This window comes from Dipteris shenzhenensis, chromosome 23 (genome assembly GCF_047967505.1).
Source record: "Dipteris shenzhenensis isolate YYH24624 ecotype China chromosome 23, Dip_SZ_1.0, whole genome shotgun sequence".
Taxonomy (NCBI): domain Eukaryota; kingdom Viridiplantae; phylum Streptophyta; class Polypodiopsida; order Gleicheniales; family Dipteridaceae; genus Dipteris; species Dipteris shenzhenensis.
The window spans coordinates 14,688,565-14,700,895 of record NC_141618.1 but is presented as its reverse complement, the minus strand read 5'-3'; the positions used below and the strand labels follow the sequence as shown (position 1 = coordinate 14,700,895).

The following is a 12,331-nucleotide window of genomic DNA, read 5'->3' as shown; positions in this document are numbered from 1 at the left end:
CATAATTAGTTGCGGATCTGATGGTCAGTGGGGTGTAGGATCTACGTATTAGATGATTGCACATGAAGGGGTCCGCTCTAGCCAGGGATCCCTCCAACGAGATTTCCATGATGAGACATTCTCGGTGCCGATTCTTTTCTAATCTGCGTTGTTTGATTCCTGATTTGGATGCAAGGCTGGTCGATTCAGTTGTGATACTTAGCAATTATTCACTTCAATGGTACGTAATTTGCAAAATTCCGCCAATTCTTTTTTGATCCACGGTATTTGGTTCTTGATTTGGAACTCAAGAGAGGATGCAAAGGAGGCACAAACAGGGAAACTATGTTGCAATGGGCTTGTTTCAAGTGACGCATTCTTATGGTATTCACTCAAAATGGGCCACCATACCACCATCTCTTGCGCTCTTCTTGTTCCTTGAGCTTCTTCAAGTAATATAAATAAGAAGCAATGGCAATGGCGGTGGTAAGAGCAAAGACAGTAGCAATTATGGATGCAGGCTTACATGGTGCTATGGGCAGCCTCAACTTCTTCACCCTCTTGTTTACATAGGCTTTGTAGGCTTGCCACCGCTACCCTTATCGTTCATACCACCATCTCTTGCACTCTTCTTGCTCCTTGAGCTTCTTCAAGTATATAAATAAGAAGCAATGGCAATGGCGGTGGTAAGAGCAGAGACAACAGCAATGACACCCTCAAGTTCTTCACCCTCTTGTTTACATAGGCTTTGTAGGCTTGGCACAGCTACCCCCATCGTTTTATTTGTGGCATTGTAATTGCGAAGCTTTGTGTGCCTTTCAAACGCCATATTTTGCTTCTTTGAGTTTGGTGCTTTTCATGGGAAGAGCATGGTCGACCCTGTCCATACTGACAATTTCTATTGCTGCTGCGGGATGCAACCATTCAGAAATCTTTCTTAGCATCCTCTCTTTCTTCCCCTTGATCAATACTTTGAGGAGTTTCTATACCCTCTGATGTGGAATGCTCTGAAGTCTTGTCTTCATCTCCAGCTAGGACCGCTTCATCTATTCTTGCATGTTTGCCTACACCTTGCGCATTTGATTCTTGAAGTATCTCATGAGGGGTTAAGTTGCTAATGAATTGCAGCATTGTAGAATAAGATAATGGAAGACCGTCTTGCTTGTCTTCAAGGGGCAATTCTCTCATAGGCTGGGCAATATTGGCATCCATCTCAACCTTCGTGCTACCTGTAACCTTCATCGAGGAAACCCGGCTTCACGTGGTGATGGTGCTATTTGTGGATGGTCTCCTTCTATGCATGCTGGAGTAATTGCTTTGATCGAGCTCCTTCATGAAGTAACAAGACAAATTTTACTCGCAGTGGTTTAAGTGGCGTATAACACTTTTATCGGAGAGCTTTGGGTGGCTAGAACGTTCGATTACCTCTTTCTTGATTTGTTTCTTACACTGATGCTCATCTTTAAGCAAGTCAGACTCCAGCTTTGAATGAGTATGCATTGCAAGGGATTGAATAAATTCTTTGCTTTGCCTTTGCAACATCGGAAGTTGAAGATTTTCAGTAGGATTTGATTAAGCTGCATCTCGTGAAATTTGTAGAATATATCCATTCGCTGGCTACATTGGGGGAGGCAACCCGTTTGCAACTCATGTGAGGAGGAGGCGAGCAAGAGGGAGGGGAGGTTGGTTATTTCTCCATGATGATGGAAGGAGGTTAGATGTCTTTGCTATATTAAAATATTAGGCTTCATTAAGAGCTCTTTAGTTATTCATGGAGCATTCCACATGGCTGAAGGAGAGGCTAGATTTTCATTTGATTCCACAATGCTACCTGCCTAAAAATCTTAGGTTGCGAGGTAGGAATTTACAAAGAGAAGGCAATCTGAGATTCCAGGCCGGAGTATTTCTAGCAAGCGTGACAGGTCGACCGGTTTGCACAACCTCACTGAAGTCATGAAGTATCTTACAATGAGGGACACAATAATAAACTATAGAAGAATGGGGCAACGAAGGTCACACTCATTTGGAAAACCGTGTATACGGCGCTTCCAATGAAATATGATGGTCAAGTCACACCTAACAGAGGTCACGGGTGGAAGAAGACCAAGAAACACGAGTTTCTGATTTGCGTGTTTTAAAGGCCTCCTCGTCGTAGTAATATGAGCAACGTGTGCATGGGAATTAGGTCGAGGAAGATGGAGGGCAAGCACGGCATCCTTCTCGCCCTCCTCTTGTGCTGTGCGACCATACGATTATCCACAGCAGAAGCAGCAGCTTCTAATACCTCCTCATCTTCTCCCCCCCCTTGCCAGCCTTCTGATATGGTAGCTCTCCTCGCCATCCGAGACATCCTCGACCCCCTCCTCCACCACCTTTGGCAACTCAACAGCACCATATCATCCTGCTGCCAATGGCAAGGCGTCGCTTGCAACTCCCTCCACCTCGTCACCTCCCTCAACCTCACCTTCCTCCTCCCCTTCGCCTACAGCGGTCACGCCGTCGTCTCCTCCGCTTGTGGCCTCTCCAGTCTCCAACATCTCGAGCTCAACTACCTGCTCAACTATTCCTCTGCTCAGCCCCCTTCGCTCCCTTGCTTGTGCTCCCTCCGTAACCTCACTTATCTCTCTGCACCCGATTGCTCCCTCAGTGGTGAAATCCCCGCCTGCTTCTCACAGCTCACCAATCTTCAGCACCTCGACCTCTTCCAAAATTACATCAATGGCTCTCTTCCACCAGACGTTTGGCCCTCTCTTCCACGGCTGCAGTACCTAGACTTGAGCTGGAACTCCATTACAGGCCCAATTCCATCCACCCTAGGTTCGCTCTCCCATCTTGTCCTACTCAACTTGAAGGGGACCTCTATCGTAGGCGATGTGCCATCCTCTCTTTGTTCACTAGCATCTTTGGAAGTCCTTGTTTTGAGTTATAGCCTGTTGTCCAGCGAGCTGCCTTCTTGCTTAGGCTCTCTCGTAAATCTCCAATCTTTGGACCTCAGATCATCCGGCTTCCGAGGTATCCTCCCATACTCTTTGGGAAACGCAGTCAGCCTCCGAATCCTCGGCCTCGAAAACAATTTGCTCACTGGTACAATCCCCGCTACCTTCTCTAACCTATCCAACCTCCAATGGCTTGGTCTTTCCAACAATCTGCTTTCTGTCGGCGCTATCCCGACGTGGATCTTCACGTTACCCTTGAGAGCCCTCCGTTTAGGATCCTGCTTCCTTACAAGCACCCTTCCGGAATCGTTTGCCAACCTCACAGCTTTGAGCGCTTTAGATTTGTCTCACAACAACCTTACGGGTTTTGTACCAGCTGGTATATTTCAATCTCTACCACGATCTCCCAATTCCTACCTGGATTTAAGCTCCAACACGTTTCTCGGCTCCTTCCCAACCGACATCCTCGCAAACGGCAGCTTCCTTCAGTATCTTAATCTTTCAATGAACCATTTTACAGGATCTCTTGGAGCTTCCGGTACCTTTTCTTGCGCCTACTTGTTTGTCTTTGATGTGTCTGATAACCTTTTCTCTGGCACACTACGTGTATTAGAGAATTGTTCCACGCTCTATTCCCTTCATCTTGGAGGTAATCTGTTGAACGGATCGCTTCCGGAACAGGTGTGGTCATCGCTGTTCGTACTTTCACTGGAAAATAACCTATTTTCGGGCCCCGTTCCCGAGTCCATAACCAACTGCTCGCTTTTAACCTCCCTGGACCTCACTGCAAACCAGTTTTCTGGGGGGTTAAACCCCTGGCTCCCGAAGCTCTCTACCACTGTTCTCACTATTTTAGCTCTTGGGTCCAACCGTCTTGAAGGATCCATTCCAAATTTCAATGGGAACTACTCCCGGTATCTTCGCTTTCTTGACATATCCGACAACCTTCTCGACGGCAGTATCCCGGAGTTACATTTGCCCTTCTTTTCCAATCCTCCATCCCACTTACAAGGGGTACAGACTTCCTCGCCTTTGCGAGTGTCAACGCCTATTTCACTCTTAGATCCTTCCGAGCCTATAAGCCCACTGTTGTTGGCAACTCAAAGCTCCACTGTTACAGCTTTGGACCTGTCCCGAAATTTTCTCACTGGCCACGTACCTGTTCAACTTGGAGAATTAGTTGCTATTCAGCTTCTTAAGATTTCCGACAACCATTTGAGCGGTGCCATTCCCGAATTTCTGGGAAATCTCACACAGCTTCAGCTTCTCAGTTTTTCGAGCAATCATTTCATTGGTGCCCTCCCTCACTCACTTGGAAACTGCTCCAGTTTGGCTGTTCTCGATCTGGGGAATAACAACCTATCAGGCACATTGATACCTGAGCTGAATAGACTAGCAACCCTGCACGTACTAATTCTTGCAAACAACTTCCTATACGGAGGTATACCGCAATGGATCTTCAATTTCTCCCAAGCACTCCAGGTGATTCATCTTTCCGACAATCACTTCACGGGCACGCTTCCACAAACCTTCAGTCTACCGGCTTTTCGGAATTCTAACGCCTCCAACTTGACGGGTTCCCAAAGTCTGTACCTGGGTGACTTGCAAATTCGCGAGAAAGGCATAGTTTTGGAGTACGTTCATCTTCTTGGGAGCATGGCATCCTTGGATCTGTCGGGGAATCGTTTTAACGGGGACATCCCTCCTGATTTAGGATCCTTGCTTGCCATACGTTATCTCAGTCTTTCTAACAATATTCTACATGGTCAGATTCCTGCAAGCTTTGGCAACCTGTCAGAACTCGAGTCTTTGGACCTTTCAAATAACCTCTTAAATGGTGAGATCCCATCCGATCTGACAAACCTGCACGCGCTTGCTACTTTCAATGTCTCCAATAACCGTCTCTCTGGAAAGGTTCCAGCTGGAGGTCAATTCTCTACCTTCACAAATGCTTCCTATCTCGGCAACCCTGGCTTGTGTGGATTTCCATTACCCTCTTGCGGCACCACATCAACTGTTACTAGCACAATTGAAAAGCGGAACTTCAGCAGGAGGAAAATGGTAGTTACGCTTGCCACGTCCTTTGTGGGCGTAGGATTTCTCCTAATACTTGCAGGTTTCTTGGCTTCACGTTCATCGCTCCGTCGGGGATTAATTAGCTTACCAGCTGCTTTACCCGAGGAGCACTTGCATTTAACAGAAGCAGATCTCTTGAATGCTACAAACGGGTTTAGTGACAGTAACATTGTCGGCGTCGGGGGCTCCAGCATAGTATACAAGGGTGTTTTGCCTGAAGGCAAAGCTATTGCAATCAAAGTACTGACCACTTTGCCCCATGATGATAAAGCCAATAGGTTCTTCGTTGCAGAATGCCGAACGCTCGGGAAAGTTCGTCACCGAAATTTGGTTAGAGTACTGGGTGCTGTATCGAATTTTGGCAGAAAGGCAGTCCTTTTGGAGTTCATACCCAATGGGAACCTGGATAAGCACTTGCACGAAAAGGAGACTTGTGATTTGGGTTGGCCAACAAGGTTTAACATTGCAGTGGGTGTTGCACAGGCAATGGCCTACTTACATCACGATTGCGGAAGTGATCCTATCATGCATTGTGATCTCAAACCCAGCAACGTTTTACTGGATGAAAACATGGAGCCACACGTGGGCGACTTTGGAATTTCAAGGTTCTTCAACTCTGCCATAGATACCTCCTCAATGTCATCAGCCTTGAGGGGTACTATAGGTTACATGGCCCCTGGTAAGCTATGCTTCTTTGCTTCTGCTTGTGTGCTTGGCTTATATTTAATTTGCGTCGTATTTTAGCTCTTCAAAAGCACGATAGTAATTCCACTTCTCACCATGATATGGTTGTATTTTGGTATGTTCTTGTATTTCGACAGAATGCGCAAGTGTAGCAAGAGTTACTCCTAAAGCAGATGTGTACAGCTATGGAGTGTTGATCCTGGAGATGTTATCATGCAAGCGACCGACAAGCAACATGTTTAGTGGGAACAATACTTTGGTAGCATGGGCATGCTCAGCCCTTACTCAAAGGCAGCCACTAGAAATGGTAGTAGATCATGCGCTCAAGGCTGCATTATCATCACCTGGGTTTGCATTAACTTCGGCTGCTGATATAGAAGAGCAAGTACTGGCACTTTGGAAATTGGCTCTACGATGCTGTGAAGAGTCGCCAAGCGTCAGACCTACCATGAGAGAGGTAGTGGAACAACTTTTACGAATCAAGGGCTCCACCCATGCTACTGGATGTAGTCGTTCATCTTTGTCTCGTGTAAACCATGAGAAAGGATTATGAGACATCTCTCTCTCTCTCTCATATCTACACAAATCATACTTAACGTAAAGTTATATATGAGTGTATGGATGTGTATTATGCGACAAATTTAATCTTAGTGCATAAATACTGCTAGATTTGAAACAGGCATGTTACATGGGTTCTTGTTTGTTTGCAACTCCAAATTCTCTCTCAAAAAGTAGCTTAAGTCATATGATTGTTGAAAAAATGTGAATTTTAATCTTGACAAGCTGTAAAAAAACATAATCAAAGTGTTAGATTTGGGAAAGTAATCTCTTATTGCAAGTGTTCCTTCATAGGGGGAAGTTTCCCTTGATTAAGGTGTGTGGGCAGGCATTAAACGTCGCATGGATCACATGGGATTAAATGTTTTGCATGGCTTGGTGTTGTGATTGGTTGAGCGTCTCCTTCTGCATGCATTCGATGTGAAGATTCGAGACTATTCCTTGGACCAACCTGTAAGTGATGAGAGGATCCTACAAAAGGCCGTCTTCAGCGTCATTCTCACCGAGGGCTGGGCTCGTGACCAGGTGATTTTCGATGAAAGTCGATATATCGTTGTCTTGGTCCTGGTAGTGTTCTGATTAAAAGAGATGCTCTTAGGGTCTATTTGTGTCGGGTTTTTGTAGCCAACAAACCTGATAGGGGTACGGCATCTTGGATAATACAAAAGTGTATTCTAGTCTAATACTATATCAATTCTTATCAATGCTTCACGTAGCTTAAGGTTTCTTTGATTTGGATTGGAAGCTTTTCATGCTATCTTCATTTCGGGTTCAGTATATCGTGTTCTCTATATCTCAGGTTGTCTTTTGCAGTGTTTAACTCTTTTCCTTGTCATTCCATGTGTCATTTTAAGAGAGGAAAAGAGAGGATGAGAGGAAAACAGTGGAAGAAAAACAGAAGATGAGTTAGAGGTAGAAGGAGTAAAAGAGAGAACGAGAGGAAGGGACTAGGAAGGAGTAAAAGAAAAAGAGGAGTAAACGAAAGGAAGGAGTAGAAGGAAAGAGAAGAAGAGTAAGAGGAAAAGAGTAGGAAGGAGTAAGAGAAAAAGAGAAGAAGAGTAAGAAGAAAAGAGAAGGAAGGAGTAAGAGAAAAAGAGAAGAAGAGAAGAAGAGGTATAGCAAAGAGAGGAAAAGAGATGGAAGGAGTAAAAGAAAAAGAGAAAGAAGGAGTAGAAGAAAAAGAGAAAGGAAGTAGTAAAAGAAAAAGAGAAGGAAGGAGTAGAAGAAAAAGAGAAAAAGAGAGGAAGAGAGGAAAAGAGGGGAAGCGAGTAGAAGAAAAAGAGAAGAAGAGTAAGAGGAAAAGACTAGGAAGGAGTAAGAGAAAAAGAGAAGGAAGGAGTAGAAGAAAAAGAGAAGGAAGAGTAAGAGATAGAAGAAAGAGCGGAGGAAGAGTAGAAGAAAACGAGAAGGAAAAGAGAGAAAATGAGTAGGAAAAGAGAGGAAGGAGGTAAAAGAAAAAGAGAGAAAGCGAGAGGAAAAGAAAGAAAAAGAGTAGGAAGGAGAGAAACACAGGTTAAGAAAGGAAGAGTAGAAGAAAGGTACTCCGCCCATCACATTTGCTAGCACTTAAGGTGCTAGCAAAAGGCCATTGCAACAAAATAAAAACAGAGAAAAGTAGAAGTTCCTTACCTGGAGCTCAAGAATGAGAGACGACTTCAGAGTGCAAGATTGCAATTTTGGCTGGGTTTTGACCGGCTCCACTATAAAACAAAGCAAACACCTCATTTTTTATGAGAACACTTGGGTGAACCAAAGACTAGTGCGAGAAACACTCTGAGGGAGCGGATGCACTTTACAAGGTAAAGCCCTACTATAACCAAGCAACTAGAGAAAAAAAGAGAGCAAACAACCAAAACAAGAGGTTTGGTTCTCTTTCCCTTGTGAGGGAAAGTACAGAATAACTTGAGGAAAAGTAGAGAAAAAAATAGCAAATGAATAACTTAGAAAAGCTTAGAAAACATGAACTTTGAAAAGAAAGAAAGAGAAGACAAATACATACCTTGATAGAAAGAGAGCAAGAGGTTTTCTGCAAATCCTGGAGGTGGAGAGGGAGATTTGTTGAGAGGATGGGGAAGTAAAGAGGTGGGGAGGGAGTGTTTTCTGTAGGGATGCAAAACAAAGAGGAAGAGAGGGCAAAACTATGAAATGTGCAAGGGAAATAGAGTCATGGGAGAGAGGAGACCGTACGCCTAGATTCTATGCAGAGTATCAGTGTATACTGACAAAAATGGGATTTAGCATTGGTATATACCTTCGAAAAGGGGTTTCTTCATATACTTATGGAAATAGGATCTGATGTTAGTATATATCGATAGAACAGCTCTAGTAGTTTCCTAGAATTGGTGGATGCTTGGGTGATTTCTAAGTTGACTTGGGTTTGTGTTGTGGTTTTGAAGGTGTGTAGATGGTGAGGGGGAGTGGAAGCTCTTTGAATAAGGGGCCAAGGCCCGAGAGAATGGAGTGGCTTAGGGAGAGGTTGCCTTGTCCTTGCACCAGGGATTTAAAAAGTATGTTTTTTAAAATAAAAATACATACTTTTCGACTAAAGATCGGGGGAGAGAGAAAAATAGAGAGAGGGAGAGTAAAAGAGAGAGAGGGAGAGATGTTTGTTTATGTCTCGGTCCAGGCCAGGAGATGATCCACTTCGGCCGATCATACTCTCCTCGCCTCGACTGATGTTTATAATAGTAAAGATGGAAGCCGGGTGATGGCTTGCATCTGCCAGCCAGTTCCCCCCGCTTCGATCTTCTTATATATCATATCTATTTGTGTACATAGGTGTCAGTAGAGCCGAGTTTTATCCGGATGATGGCCCGCTTTTGCCGGCCGGTTCCTCCTGATAAAACTCTTCCCAACCGGATGTGTGATTGGCAAAGCTGATCTAGATCATCTTGGTTATGTGATGTTATATGTTTTCTGTTCTTACCTCCACTAGTTGATAGATTGACACTTGATAGTGACTTTACAGAATTCGCTCGTAGTGATTGCTATAGTAGTAGATCATGCTGCAAGAAACGTTCATGATGTTGCATGTCGCTTTTGAGTGAAATTTAGTTTACACCTGCATTGTATATTATGAATGTTCTGTATTTTGAATGTTCTTTATTTTGCATGTGTATTTTGAATGCTCTTTATTTTAAAGTTTGAGCACTTACAAAACAATTGTTGCATGCACAAGATCACTACACTATCTACACACCCGTCTCTGATGGCAACACAAGAGCAGTTAAAGACTAAGATTCAGATGCTTGCTCATAAGACGACGATCGAGTACTTGATAGGATTGAGTGACAAAGAAATCCGAGCCCATGCAAGCTCGAAATTTCTACGCCATCAAATGATATCCCAAATACTTGACCTTCTTTACGAGAGCTACCTCGATCGCGGTCAAATGACACAGTCGGAGGTGAAAGGGATACTTGAACAATTTATCCCTCGAGTATTTGGAGATCCAGTAGGACAATGGGGGTTATATGAGAAGGTGAGCAATGTAGCCTTGCCCGACGATGGAGAGGTGAAGCTTGCACTCTGAACGATTGAATGGAAGGCGTCCACGAAACACCGAGCAAGACTTTTCCAGATAAGAAAGTCCTTCCTCTTTTTTCCTTTTGTTATTTTCATTATTTGCATTGGCTTGCAGCTAGCGCCTTAAGCGCTAGCTGCAATGATGGGCCTAGGAACCCTCTCTTCCCCTCTCTTCTCTTATTTCCTCTTCTTCCCCTCTTTTCCTCTTTTCCTCCCTCTTTCCCCCCTCTTTCCCTCATATGCTCATGCATAAGCATATGCATACACTTTTCCTTCTCTTATGCTTATGCTCTTTCCCCCTCTTCCTTCTCTTCTTTTCCCCTCTCTTTTTTCCTCTCTTTTTCTCTTCTTGTCATAAGCTTATGCATTTGCCTATGCTTATGCTTATGCTCTTTTCCCCTCTTCTTTTTCCCCTCTTTCATAAGCATAAGCATATGCTAAGAGAAGGAAAAGCATACGCATAAGAGAAAAAGATAGAAAGCATATGCTTATGCTTAGAGCATATGCTCATGCATAAGCATAAGCATATGAGCATATGCTCATGCATAAGCATAAGCATATGCTTTCTCTCTTTTTCTCTTATGCGTATGCTTTTCCTTCTCTTATGCTCTTTTTCCCTCTTCTTTTTCCCCTCTGTCAATCTCTTTTCCCGTCTTCCTTCTCTTATTTGACTATGCTTATGCTTATGCATGAGCATATGCTCATATGCTCACGCATAAGCATAAGCATAAGCATATGCTTTCTCTCTTTTTCTCTTATGCATACGCTTTTCCTTCTCTTATCCTTATGCTCTTTTCCCCTCTTCTTTTTTCCCTCTTTCAATCTCTTTTCCCCTCTCTTTTTTCCTCTCTTTTTTCCTCTCTTATGCATTTGCCTATGCTAATGCTAGGAGAAGTTTACAGGTGCATTTTGAGGAGGGGCGGGTTGCAATTAGCAGTGAAGAAGGTGGCAGCTGAGAAAGGTGGCAGGGGAATGCGTGATCTTGTTTCTGAATTGCGCATCATCAGTGAATTGAGGCACCGTAATCTCGTGCAGCTGCAAGGATGGTGCAAACACAAAGGAGAGCTCCTGGTCATCTATGACTACATGCCCAAAGGCAGCCTAGATAAGTTGTTATTCGCAACAAACAATGAATTTGTTATTGATTGGCACATTCGATATAGGATCATTTGCGGCTTGGGCACAGCTCTTTTGTATCTTCACGAGGAAGGGGAAAAACAGGTTGTCCACCGAGATGTGAAACCCAGTAACATCATGCTCGATGCCAATTTTGAGGCGAAACTCGGGGACTTCGGCCTGGCGCGTGTTGTCGATCGTGATGTTATCCCACGTTCTATGACTGCTGCAGGCACCATCGGTTACATTGCCCCAGAGATTGCCACAACTCGCCTCCCAACTATAGAATCTGACGTTTTCAGCTTCGGTATCGTTGCTCTCGAGGTGGCATGCGGGCGACAGAGCTTTCAAGTAGCATGTGAATCCAGTTTCTTTTTCTTATTAGAAAAGGTGAGGGACATGAGCAAGCAAGGGAGACTAATGGAAGTAGTTGATCCACGCCTGGCTGGACTCTTCGATGTTGATGAAATGGAACGATTGTTTTTCGTTCCTTCTCTTCTTTGCCTATGCTTATGCTTATGCATGAGCATATGCTCATATGCTCATGCATAAGCATAAGCATATGCTTTCTCTCTTTTCCCCTCTTCCTTCTCTTCTTTTCCCCTCTCTTTTTTCCTCTCTTTTTCTCTTCTTGTCATAAGCATATGCATTTCCCTATCCTTATGCTTATGCATGAGCATATGCTCATATGCTTATGCTTATGCTCTTTTCCCCTCTTCTTTTTCCCCTCTTCCTTCTCTTATTTGCCTATACTTATGCTTATGCATGAGCATATGCTTTCTCTATTTTTTTCTCTTATGCATACACTTTTCCTTCTCTTATGATTATGCTCTTTTCCCCTCTTCTTTTTCCCCTCTTTCAATCTCTTTTCCCCTCTTCCTTCTCTTCTTTTCCCCTCTCTTTTTTCCTCTCTTTTTCTCTTCATTTCATAAGCATATGCATTTGCATATGCTTATACATATGAGCATGAGCATATGCTTATGCTTATGCATGAGCATATGCATTTTCCTATGCTTATGCTTATGCATGAGCATATGCTCATATGCTCATGCATAAGCATATGCATATGCTTTCTCTCTTTTTCTCTTATGCATATGCTTTTCCTTCTCTTATGCTTATGCTCTTTTTCCTCTCTTTCAATCTCGTTTCCCCTCTTCCTTCTCTTCTTTTCCCCTCACCCTTCTCTTCTTTTTCCCTATCTCTTTTCCTCTCTTCCTTCTCTTCTTTTCTCTTCTCTCTTTTTCTCTTTTTTTCTCTCTTTTCTTCTTTTCATCTCTCTTTTTTCTTCTCTTTTCTTATTTTTATCTCTCTCTTTTCCACTCTCTCTTTCTCTTTTTTCCTCTCTTTTTCTCTTCTTTTCATAAGCATATGCATTTGCCTATGCTTATGCTTATGCTTATGCATGAGCATATGCTCATATGCTCATGCATAAGCATAAGCATATGCTTTCTCTCGAC

At 43.6% G+C, this 12,331-nt stretch overlaps 1 protein-coding gene across 1 annotated transcript; it reads left to right on the top strand.

Moving 5' to 3' along the window:
• Window positions 1-2,153: 2,153 nt before the first annotated feature.
• Window positions 2,154-6,242, top strand: LOC147887039 (uncharacterized). Its single transcript, XM_087394089.1, has 2 exons — window positions 2,154-5,670; window positions 5,813-6,242. Exons 1-2 carry the CDS (start codon window positions 2,154-2,156, stop codon window positions 6,226-6,228), a joined length of 3,933 nt encoding a protein of 1,310 aa, XP_087250215.1. The 3' UTR covers window positions 6,229-6,242.
• Window positions 6,243-12,331: the final 6,089 nt, after the last annotated feature.